The sequence below is a fragment of the Melozone crissalis genome, unplaced genomic scaffold (assembly GCF_028551555.1).
Source record: "Melozone crissalis strain CALT ecotype California unplaced genomic scaffold, PUWL_Pcris_2 ptg000006l_1, whole genome shotgun sequence".
NCBI classification, from domain to species: Eukaryota; Metazoa; Chordata; class Aves; order Passeriformes; family Passerellidae; genus Melozone; species Melozone crissalis.
The window spans coordinates 965,166-977,770 of NW_026535784.1; the positions used below are offsets into that span (position 1 = coordinate 965,166).

Here is a 12,605-nt window from a genome sequence, read left to right on the forward strand (position 1 = left end):
CTCTCCAGCCCCCTCTGGATGGGCTCAAACATCCCTAAGTCCTTCCCAAGCTGAGGGGCCAGAGCTGGGCACAGCACTCGAGGTGTGACCCCACCAGTGCCCAGGGCAGGGACAGAAAACAGCTCCCCCCAGGAAAGGAGAGGGGCCCACAGGAGTGGGGCACCCCCCAGGAAGGCAAAGAGGCCATGGTTTGTCACCCCTTGAGAGCCCCAGACCCCACTGACCTCGGACATCTGCGGGAAGAGGCTGATGGCCAGGGGCAGGGCCAGCCCAAAGGCAGCCAGGCACACGAGGCTCTGCACCGGGAGCAGCATCCGGGGCCGGCACCGCAGCAGCCACGTCCTGCAAGGGAAAGGCTCAGTTAGACCATTCCAGGGACAGGGGACAGCCAGAGCCACGTCCTGCAAGGGAAAGGCTCAGTTAGAATATTCCAGGGACAGGAGACAGGGCAGAGCTAGGTACTGCAACGGAAAGGCTCAGTTAGAGCACTGCAGGGACAGCCAGAGCTCAGTTAGAGCATCCCAGGGACAGCCAGAGCCACGTCCTGCAAGGGAAAGGCTGAGTTAGAATATTCCAGGGACAGGGTACAGCCAGAGCCAGGTTCTGCAATGGAAAGTCTCAGTTAGAGCACTGCAGGGACAGCCAGAGCCAGGTTCTGCAAGGGAAAGCTCAGTTAGAGCACTGCAGGGACAGCCAGAGCCAGGGTCTGCAAGGGAAAGCTCAGTTAGAGCACTGCAGGGACAGCCAGAGCCAGGGTCTGCAAGGGAAAGCTCAGTTAGAGCACTGCAGGGACAGCCAGAGCCAGGGTCTGCAAGGGAAAGCTCAGTTAGAGCACTGCAGGGACAGCCAGAGCCAGGGTCTGCAAGGGAAAGCTCAGTTAGAGCACTGCAGGGACAGCCAGAGCCAGGGTCTGCAAGGGAAAGCTCAGTTAGAGCACTGCAGGGACAGCCAGAGCCAGGGTCTGCAAGGGAAAGCTCAGTTAGAGCACTGCAGGGACAGCCAGAGCCAGGGTCTGCAAGGGAAAGGCTCAGTTAGAGCATTCCAGGGACAGGGGACAGCCAGAGCCTGAGGCAGAGATGTGGGACTGCAGGCTGCTCTTCAAAATGGGTTTATTGTATAGAAGTTACAGCAGCCTTGGGTCGTGGGTGACAGAGCCACGCCTAAAGCTACCAGCTCCAGCTCTAGGCAAGCCTGAACACCCTTTAGTTTTGGTTACACTGCATTTTATATTTTCCTTTGCTGAGCGTCTTCACACATAACAACTAATCAATACCTTTATTACTACCTACAGCCTATCATAATTTCGATCATTATCATGTTATGGTCAACACTTTCCAATCATATGAGTTAGTATGGTACAATCACCATGTTATGGTCAATACTATCCAATCACATGGGTTAGTATGGTACAGTTTAAGCTTAGAGTTGTTTTTCAGTTTTCTTGCAGTGGAAAATTCTTAGATCTTTTTCCTACTTGCCAAATCAATGTTTGTTTGCCTGTGCTATCTTTCTGCTTTTTTAAGACCTATTTCTGCTTGGAAAAAGCATCTTTTTGTTTGTGGTCAACAAATTCTTTGTTCTAGTCATAAAACCTCCTTCCAGCTCAACTTAATTGTCCAGTAAATGTCCTGGCTCAGCAATTGTCAATTTACACATCTATTGTTCTTCTATATCAAAACTTGCTTCTACCTCTGTTCTGCTCTCAGGTTCTACATCCAGAGAGCTTTCTGCCAAGCACACATATCTGTGAATATCTCCTTGTCAAACTTCCATCCTTCCCAAAGGGGAGTGCAGGACATCCCTGGATGGGCTCTGCTGCTCAACTGGACCTGCTGTGCCCCTCTCCTCACTGGTGTCAGCCCCCTCAGAGAACCATGGAATGGGTTGGCTTGGAAAGAGCCTCAAAGATGATCCAACTCCTCCTGCTGCCATGGCAGGGACACCTTCCCCATGCCAGGGTCCTCCCAGCCCTGCCAGGGGGGGACAGCTCTTCCTCAGCAGGTCACCACCAACCCCAGCTCCACCCACCCCCAGGGGTGAGGCAGAGCAGGTGAGCCCAGCACAGGTGAGCCCAGCACAGGTGAGCCCAGCACAGGTGACACCTGCAGCAGGCTGGAGCTGATGCCCTGTGAGCAGAAGGAAATCAGGTCCGTGAGAGGCGCTGGGAGTTCTGGGAGCTTTGGGAAAGGCACTGGGAAAGGTACAAAGAGATTCATTAATGGGGTGATAAAGGCACAGCATTGACAATCCCTTAATTTGTTAAAATCCAGCACCTGCAGAGGGTAGCAAGGATGTTTGAACATTTCCTGTCCCTGGGGGATGTTTATGAGTTCAAGAATTGTTAACAGCAAACTGCTGAAGGTCCTGCAAGGTCAGGTTCTGGTAATGACCCAAAAGTGACCCTTTGATGGAATTAACACCAGATAATTGGGACAACATTTGGCTGGTAGGAGCTGGTATATTAAATATATTCCAGGATAAATATTAACTAAAATATTATAAATAATAATAAATATTATAAATAATAAATATTCTATTAAAATGTTAAATAATAATATTTAATATATGTTATAAATAATAATTAAATAAATGTTATAAATAATAAATGCTTCAGGCAGTTTACCAGTGTTAAAGGGGAAAATATCATTTGTGAAGGATTTATTCCAGAGCCATTTACAAAAATGATCCCTATCATTCAACTGAAATAAATGGGAATATAAACCAACACCAGGACAGGGAATTCTGTTGGAATGTTCAGTGTGTATGAGCAATGTGGAGTGGATTTGCTGCTGGGTTATTTTGGACACAGGGAGCAGCTGGAGCTGGGCCAGAGCAGGTTTGGGTTGGATTTTAGGGAAAGGTGGATTTTGCCCAGGCTCACCAGGGAATGGGCACAGCCCTGAGGCTGCCAGAGCTCCAGGAGCCTTTGGACAGCTCTCCAGGGATGCCCAGGGTGGGATATTGGAGGTCTGGGCAGGGCCAGGGGTGGATGGATGATCCCTGTGGGTCCAGCTCAGGATATTCCATGATCTCCTTCCCCTTGGGGTGGTCACAGGAGCTCTCCTTGGCCAGGGAAGGTACAAGAGATGACACCAAGCCCTGCTCATCCATCTCTGAGGTGACATCCCTGGGATTAAACCATTCCTAACCCAAAGTGCTCCATTCCCCTGTCTTGGCACGGGGCTGCAGCCAGGCTGGACCCAGGTCACCTCAGCCCCTTGCTCCACATCTGCTGCTGGCTCTGAGCACTCCTGGGGGATGTGGTGAGGAGGAATTCATGCCCTGCTCCTGCCTGAGCCTCCCCACCCTGCTGAGAGCTGCCTTCATGTGCAGGAGCCTGGGGAGAGCAAGCACCAGGGTTTAACTCCTCCAGCAGCTCAGCTCCTCACTAATAAGCTCTCGAGACAGAGTTGATCCTATCAATTTGTGCTGTGAAAATCAAACTTCTGTTCTCCAATCTTGAGCTGCTCTGTGCTGCACAGAGCATGGCTGCAGCTCAGAGCTTCTCTGAGGAGCCTGCAAGGCTTTGACCAAGCAGGAGAGTGGGTCACCTGTACCAGCAGGAGAACAGGTCACCTGTTCAAGGAGGAGAGCAGGGGACCTGTACCAGAAGGAGAGCAGGGGACCTGTCCAAGGAAAAAAAAAAATCACCTGTCCCAGCAGGAAATGTGACTTGAAAAGCCCGAGCAGGAAAAGTGACCCATCCCAGCAGAGAAGGTGACCTACCCCAGCAGGACAGCAGCTGACCTGCTCCACACCCTGTCACACCTGCCCTGTTCCAGGACTGCCCTGGATAAGCTCTGATCTCCCCTGGCATGGGTAGGAGCAGTTCCTGGAGCTGTGACCATCCCCGGCATAGGCAGGGACAGCTCCTGGAGCTGTGACCATCCCTGGGTGCACAGGGACAGCTCCTGGAGCTGTGATCACCCCTGGATGCACAGGGGCAGTTCCTGGGTCTGTGATCATCCCTGGATGCACAGGGGCAGCTCCTGGAGCTCTGATCATCCCTGGCATGGGCAGGGGCAGCTCCTGGGGCTGGTTTTTGTCCTGCTGAAGCTGCTATGATCCATGAGAGCCCTCATTGGGACATTCCCAGCAGCAGATCCTCGCAGCCTCCTGGGGCTCAGTTTAGAGCCAAAGCATTGCATCTGCCACCACCCCTGACATCTTAATTTGGAGCTGCACCCTCTGTAATTACTGCCCTGTCGGGGACCTTATAATCACCCAAGTAAAACCTTAACCAATTTAAAAGGATCCTGGGTCCAGCCCCCAGGTGTGACTTCCAGGGGTGCTTCCAGCCCAGGCCAGTTCAAATTACAAGGGCCGACCTCCTAATTAGGAAGAGTTATGGCTCGATTTAAAAAGGAGAGCAGACTAATTAACACATGTAGTGTAATGTCTTAATTGGGATTCAGATTGGAGAATTTGTGTGGTTCAGAATAAATGACTCATAATTAGCCAAGAGGTCCAGTTTTCTCCTGTCCCTGGATGCCTGCTCCCGACACCGAGCTGGGGAGGAAGGGGAGTTAAATATTGCATTTTGTGAGCTGTCAGCTGCACTGCAAATCCCTCTTTGCACCCATTAACCCCCCGTTGGAAGGCAGTGATGAGGAGCTTCCAAAGGGTTTCACTGCAGAGGATGAGCACAGATTGAAAATAAATTAATAAAATAAAATATCTGTGTGGAAATAAAATTAATATCCATGTGGTGAGAAGGGATTTAGTTCACACCACTGCCCTGCCTGCTCTGCCAAAGGGCTGGGTCAGGGAATGGGGAGGTCTGGACCTTCAGAGCCCCCTGACAGCCCAACTCTGGCATCTTCTGGAGCCTGAACAATGCCAGGGTGAGTGAGGAGGGGAGGGAGGTCACCCAGTCCCACCTCCCTGCTCCAACAGGGTCTCCTGGAGCGCTGAGTCCAGGATTGTGTCCAGATGTATTCTGAGTATCTCAAAAGGTACTCAAAATAGAAATATTAAAAATTGAATTACTGAACATCTCCAGAGATGTTCAAAAAGCAGAGGAAGGAGCCTGATTTATTCACAGGAGCAAACCCCATCCCACATAACCCTGCAGAAATATTGGTGCTATTTCACCAAGAACAGGAGTTTTAGGGACCTCACCCCATGCACAGGACAGGGGCAGTTCTGGAATTAAACCCTGGTTCAGATTATTCAACAAAGGGTTGGAAAGTTTGGTCTCACCCTGGAAAGCTGCAGGAGGACAAGAGAATCATGGAATCATGGAATGGTTGGGGTTGGAAGGGACCTTAAAGCCCATCAGGGACAGCTCCCATGATCCCAGGTGGATCCAAGCCCCAGTGTCCAACCTGGCCTTGGGCACTGCCAGGGATCCAGGGGCAGCCACAGCAAATCTGGGAATTCCAGCTCAGCCCCTGCCCACCCTCCCAGCCAGGAATTTCTTGCCAAGATCTGATCCAAACCTCCCTCCCTCAGCTGGAGACCATCTCCCCTTGTCCTTGCACTCCCTGCTCTTGGGAAAAGTCCCTCTCCAGGGATTTTAGTGGTGTCACAACTCCCCTTTAACATGTTCATTTCATTGTCCTCAATTCCATAACCCAACACTTTTGCTCTGTTCCATTGGCATAAAAATCTGCCCCACGTTTCCCCCATGACCTTAGGATGGCAAAGAACAGCAAATTCCACAACACCTCCTCTTCCCCATTTTCTTCCAGCTTTGTCCCTTTCCCCCTTCAAACCCTGCAATGCCCCTTCCTCCTGGGATTTCCTTGTACACTTGTGGTTGTTTCAGAGGTGGTTTTGTGCTGGGAAAACCCTGGGAGAGGCGGGAGCGGCTGGTGTTGGAGCGTCAGGGGGTGGGACGGTTGGGACGGACGGAGATGAGAGATCTCTGAAGCCAGGTCATGGAACTTGGGGTTTATTGCAAAGGGCCTGGGTACAGGGCCCTGCTGGGAGCTGCCAGGCACAGCTCAGAGCAGTAAAGAGAAAAGAGAGGGGCAGAGAAGATGAGAGGGTAAGAGAGTAAAAAAGGTAAGAGTGTAAAAGGGTAAGAGACTAAAAGGCAAAGAGAGTAAAAGGGTAAGAGAGTGAGGTTCCCATTCCAATACAATAAATCATCTTCTGTGTTGAATATTCTGATTCTCATAACCAATCTAGTACAATATACAAAACCTACAGCATTTCCATACAGCCTATAAGAATCATTACATTACCATACTGTGTTACATTTTAAACCCTAAAAACTCCTCTTTGGGCCCCTTCTGCCAAGCTAGCGGGGTCTGCTCTGACCCTTGGACCTGCCTGCAAGCAGAGGGTGTTGTTCCATCAAAAGGGGATTGTCACCCTGATTTTTTAAGATTTTCTAAGCCTTCTTCTGTTGACATTCTTGTAGAAAACTTTCTCACACATTTTCTGTAAATAACTCATTGTTTTCCATTCCTTTATGGAGGAAAAGAAAGTTGATTGACTGTTGGTTTGTCCAGTGTCATTGGAGAGGTGGCAGTGTCACCCTCCAATCCGCTGTCACTCTTAGAAAACTATAAATGTTGGAGTCAGAAAACAAACTTCCCTTTTCTTTTCACCTTGAGAACAGCGGTGTACGCTTGTGTTCTTTCGTGTCCTATAGCGACAGGGGATTAGCTCTAGGACACAAGTCAGCCATGCCATTGTTTTCCAGTTGTTCAGTAACTGAGGTATCTCAAAGCTTGCTTTCATTTCTTGTTTATAGTTTCCACATTCTCAAAATCTTTTGCCAGACAATCATATTCATAAGGCTTTCCTGTTTCATCTTCCCCACAGGCTGGGGAGGTTCACTGAGGGCTGGGTAGGCCCGGAGCAGGCCATAGGTACAAACACACACACAGACAGTGCATCTGCTGCACGGAGACACGGCGCTGTAAACACACCTTCATTCAACTCTCATCCTGTACAGCCTATAACAATCATTACATTAACATACTGTGTTACATTTTAAACCTAAAAACTACTCTTTGGGACCCTTCTGCCAAGCTGTAGGGTCTGCTCTGACCCTTGGAGCTGCCTGCAAGCAGAGGGTGTTGTTTAATGAAAAGGGGGACGGCCATACCATGGCCTTCATCTAGCCATGCCATTGTTTTCCAGTTGTTCAGTAACTAAGGGATCTCAAAGCTTGCTTTCATTTCAATCTCGCTTACAGTTTCTATATTCTCAAAATCTTTTGCCAGACAATCATATTTATAAAGCTTTCCTGTTTCACCTTCCCCACAGGCTGGGGAGGTTCACTGAGGGCTGGGTAGGCCCGGAGTAGGCCATAGGTACAAACACACACACAGACAGTGCATCTGCTGCACGGAGACACGGCGCTGTAAACACACCTTCATTCAACTTTCATCGCAGCCTTCATTAGTGCTTTGAGTTTTGCATAATTTGGCAGCTGCCCCTGGCGTTTTTCAGGAGGTGCTGTAATTGATTCCATATGGGAGTTATCGGGGGCGCTGAACTGGGCCCGTGTTTGCCGGGGAGGAGGTGTCGGATGCGAAACCAAACATGACGGGAGCGAGCCCCAGGCTCCCAGCTGACACAGTCTGGGGCGTTTCTGGGCTGTTTGCTGCAAACGGGAGCAGAGGCAGCGCAGACACCGCCAGACGCCGCGGGGCGCGGGGAGTGATGGGATCCTGAGGGGTTTTGGGGGGTTCTGGGGCATCCTGGGGGGTCCTGGGGGGTTCTGAGGGATCCTGAGGGATCCTGGGGAGTCCTGGAGGATCCTGGGGGATTCTGGGGGATCCTGAGGGATCCTGGGGGGTCCTGGGAATCCTGGGGGATCCTGGGGGGTCCTGAGCAATCCTGGAGGGTCCTGAGCAATCCTGGGGGATCCTGAGGGATCCTGGAGGGTTCTGGGGGGGTCCTGAGGGGTCCTGGGGGATCCTGGGGGATTCTGGGGGAATGCTGGGGAGTCCTGAGGGATCCTGAGTGATTCTGGGATGTTCTGAGTGATTCTGGAGGATCCTGGGGGTTCTGGGGAATCCTGGGGGGTCCTGAGGGATGCTGGGGGGTCCTGAGGGATCCTGGGGGGTTCTGGGGAGTCCTGGGTGATCTTGGGGGGTCCTGGGGGATCCCGAGGGGTCCTGGGGAATCCTGAGGGATCCTGAGGGGTCCTGGGGGGTCCTGAGCAACCCTGGGGGTCCTGAGCGATCCTAGGGGATTCTGGGGAGTTCTGGGGGATCCTGAGGGGTCCTGAGTGATCCTGAGGGATCCTGGAGGAGATCCTAAGTGATCCTGAGTGATCCAGGGGGAGTCTTAGGGAATCCTGGGGGGTTCTGGGGATCCTGAGCAATCCTGGGGGGTCCTGAGGGACCCTGGGGGATTCTGGGGTATCCTGGAAGGTTCTGAGTGATCCTGGGGCATCCAGGAGGATCCTGAGCAATTCTGGAGGCATCTGGGGGGTCCTGAGGAATCCTGGGGGATCTTCAGGGTCCCTGGGGGGTCCTGGGGATCCTGGGGGTTCCTGAGGGATCCTATGGGATCTTGGGGGATCCTGGGTGATCCTGAGGGATCCTGGAGTATCCTGAGTGATCCTGAGGGGGTCCTGGGGGTCCAGGGGGATCCTGAGGGATCCTGAGTGCTCTCATACTCCTCACAGCACCCCTCTCATGCACCCAGGAAGTTTGGGATCCCCAGATCCCCGTCCTGCTGAGCCTGTCAGGTCTCTCTGCTCTGTCTCCCAGCTTTTCTCACCCTTTTGGGTCATTTTGGGAAATGTGAGTTCTACCAGCGACCAGCAGCTCTGCTGTCCCACCCAGCCAGGCCAGCACTGTCCTCACACTGCAGCCCAGCCCTGAGCCCCTCAGAGGACACAGCAGATGCAAAAGGAGGGAGGTTGGGGCTTTTTGAGCTTGATTGACACCATTAAAGGAGCAGTTTCCATGTTTACTCTGGGAACAGCCCCAGCAGTTGAAGGTGTCACTGCTGGCAGCTGCTGAGCCCAAACAAACTTTACTGAGGGCTGGGCTGGACGGGGCCTGGGAGGAGAAGCACCTGTGGGAGCATCCTGCAGTCCCTGGCATGGGAATGTCTCCAGGAAAACCCAGGGCCAGGGGGAACTTCTGCCTCACCCCAGCTCTTCAGGGACAAACAGGGTTCAAGGAAAAGAAAATGTCCTTCCAGCACCACAAAACACTGGCCAGCCCCCAGGAAAATCCATTTTTGCTGGTGCCACTGCTTCAGCTCAGCCAGAGCAGCTCTGCAGTGCTGATCCAGCCCAGGAGCATCTTGGTTTTATGGGATTTACAGGAAAACAGCCCTGGGAACTGCTGCATGAGGAGGATCCGGAGGTGAAGAAGAGCAGAAATGCTCCTCTTCCATGGACACAACTGCTCTGCTCCCATTTCTCCCTCAGCTCCTGCCCTTTGCCAGCAGCTCCAGCTTTGTCCCTTCCACAGACACTGCCCAGCCTGCTCCAAGGCCTTCTCCAGTGCATCCTGATATTCCCGAGCTCTTGGAACCTTCTCAGTGCTTCAGACCCTCTGAAAGGTCTTCTCTGAAGGGCACAGAGGAGGTCTGAGGTAAGATAAGGATGTAGGAACAGCTCAGGTTCTGCTCAGAGATTCCCCAAAGTGACCCCAGCAGACACTGGTGATGGACTGAGCTTCTCCAACTCTTGGCCAGACCACAGGAGCCAAAAATTTGGGTTTTCCCAGCCCAGAGCTCAGAGTGAGGCTGCACTTAGGGCTGGCCTGCCCCATTCCAAGCAGCTGCAGCTCTGCAGGGAGCTGCTGGAGAAGCCTTGGATGGTGGCTGGGAGCAAACAGCTCCATCTCCCAAATTCCATCATAACAACCAAACAAAGGACTGACAGAAGGGGCTAAATAAAAGGAATAAAGGGAGATTGGGATGAAGAGCCCAACTTCCTGTAGTGGCTGCTGCTGTCCCCACACCTGTGTGGCATAGAGACACCACAGAACCCCCATTATCAGTCACCCTCACCCCTCAGACACCTCCAAACTGATATTTCCCCGCAGCGAGAGCTGCCGGCGCGGATATTATTTATAAAAGCTCAATGAGAATACATCTGCACGGATAACTGACACCGTGTTCCCTGCGTGGCATATGCAGGCTGAAAATAAACATTGGTTCTATATGTTCACTGCTCCAGCAGAGTCCAAGCAGCAGGAAATGCATGAAACATGGGCAAGAGCGGGAGCGCGGCGGTGGGAGGGAACATGGAATTACTTGGAGAGCAGAGAGGCGGCCCCGGGAGTTAAAATACACAGCAGGCAAAGAGAAGAGAGGAGCCAAGAGAGCTGAAAAAAATGGCACAAGAGACGAGAGAGGCAGCTGGGGGAGTTAAAACATGCAGATGGAGAGATGGCTGGGAGAGAGGAAAGACCTGGATGCGAGCAGAGAGACGGCGGCCGGGAACTGGCCACTTAAAATAAACTTTGGGAGCAGCGAGCTGGGGAGAATTCCTGGGGTCTGACACCCTGCTGGGGGCAAGGGCTGGGCCCTGGAGGGGTGGGGGTCCCACCCAGGTGAGCACCATCACCCACCTGCACCTGGGATCACAGGTGCACGTGCACTGGGCATGGGAATCGTCCCCTCCTTCCCGTATCCCAAATTCAAACTACTCAGAGGGATCTCTTCCTTCCTTCCCCACAGTCCCAAATGCAAATGAGGAATCTCTCCCTTCCTTCCCCACAATCCCACATGTAAAACCACTGGAGGAATTGTTCCTTTCTTCCCCACTTTCCCAAATTTAAAATACTTGGAGCAATAGCTCCCTTCCTTCCCCATAATCCCAAATGCAAATCCATTGGAAGAATCATCCCCTGATTCCCACAATCCCAAATGCAAATCCATTGGAGGAATTGTTCCTTCCTTCCCCACTTTCCCAAATTCAAAATACTCAGAAGAATAGCTCCCTTCCTTCCCCACAATCCCAAATGCAAATCCATTTGAGGAATTGTTCCTTCCTTCCTCACTTTCCCAAATGTAAATCCATTGAAAGAATCATCCCCTACTTCCCACAATCCCAAATACAAATCCATTGGAGGAATTGTTCCTTCCCCACAATCCCAAATTCACAATACTCGGAGGAATCATTCCCTTCGTTCTCCACATCCCAAATTCAAACAACTTGCAGGAATAGTTCCTTCCTTCCCACAATCCCAAATGCAAACCTATTGGAAGAACCATCCCCTCCTTCCCATATCCCAAATGCAAATCCATTGGGAGATCCAGATTGTGGCTCCTGATCCCAGCTCTGCAGAGTGACACCTTCATCCTTCCCATTTACAGCCCCTGTAGGGATTTCTATAAATAAATGGATAATGCCTGCCTGGATCTCACCCCCATTAAAACACCCTCCTCAAACTCAAATCCTACTAAATTTATCAAGTTACACTTTCCCCAAACGCTCCAAAGGGTTTTTTTTCCCCAAAATGAGCTTTCAGCTCTGAGTGAGCCCTTTGGGAATGAGTTTTAAGATCTGAGAGTTGACTTCAGCTCCCTGAGGCACAGACAGGGACACTCCCCATGTCCCAGGGCTGCTCCAGAGCTGCCATCAGCTTCAGCAGCGTGGCCAAGCCACACCTCACTCCCCATCCCTGCTGCTTCTCACTGCCAGCCTTCCAGGAACCCGAGGATATCTGATGGAAAATGCAGCAGGCACAAAGCTCCGGGCACAATTCAGGCAGGCAAAAGCAGAGCCCGGATATTTTTATACCCACGGAGTTTTGTGGCAGCGAGAAGGAAAATTTTCTCTCACAAACATGAATTAAAGCTTTCAATACGTTAAAATGATGATTTTTTTTTTTTTTGGAGGGTAATCTCCTGTAAGTTCACAGATAAAATCAGTTTTAGAAAGGCCTGCACTGAGCACAGGTGGATTCAGCAAAACTCGTATCAATTCAAGGATTTATGATGCCCCTGAGGACAAAGAAGTGATTTACTGGTTTTATTTTGCTGCAAAGGAAGGGGCAAATTTCACCACCAGTTTTATTTTCTCCCCAGGTGCCAATCCAATTTTACTGCCAGGTTTATTTCAGCCTGGGGATGGCCCAGGATGGGCCCTCAGTGTGTCCTGCTGGAGACAATAATTTATTAATTTAGAGAGAAGAAATTTTCTACAAATTTCTCCAAATTTTTTGCACATAAAGGATTTTATCTGTGGATACTCAGCAATAAAATAATTTGAAGCAATAAAATAATTTGTCCTGATGATTGATTTTTTTGATGGTTAAATGGAAACCAGTTAAACCAGTGGGAACACACAAAACCACCTCAGTGCAAAGCCTCAGTTCTACATATGACTTGGAGTAAGCCCTGAGTAAATTACTGCAAAGTAAGTTACTCCAGAGTAAGGCACAGCCACTCCCAGGCACATTCCCAGCAGATCCTGTAGGTAAATCCTGGCTTTGTGGGTGACAAAGGACTTAGAATAGGGATGAGGCTGCAGAGATTTTGTCCAGAAGGAGAATGAAATAAAATTCAAATGTTTTGCACAAAATCGGGGGGGTTGGAATCTGCTCCTCCTTGGAATTAGATGGTGTTTAAGGTGTCTTCCTACCCAAACAATTCCACGATTCCATGATAATCTCTCTGAACACCAGCTGAGCCCTTTTAATTTCTAATGTTTCCTAAAAACCAGGGGA

The 12,605-nt window shown here is 50.8% G+C and overlaps 1 protein-coding gene across 2 annotated transcripts in view; it reads right to left on the reverse strand.

The window, feature by feature from the left end:
• Nucleotides 1–12,605, reverse strand: part of SFXN5 (sideroflexin 5) — a 104,124-nt gene that overhangs the window by 20,772 nt on the left and 70,747 nt on the right. For both annotated transcript variants that reach the window (XM_054290781.1, XM_054290789.1), the window contains one exon: nt 225–342. In XM_054290781.1, the coding sequence (XP_054146756.1) occupies nt 225–342 (118 nt within the window). The remainder of the gene's footprint in view (nt 1–224; nt 343–12,605) is intronic.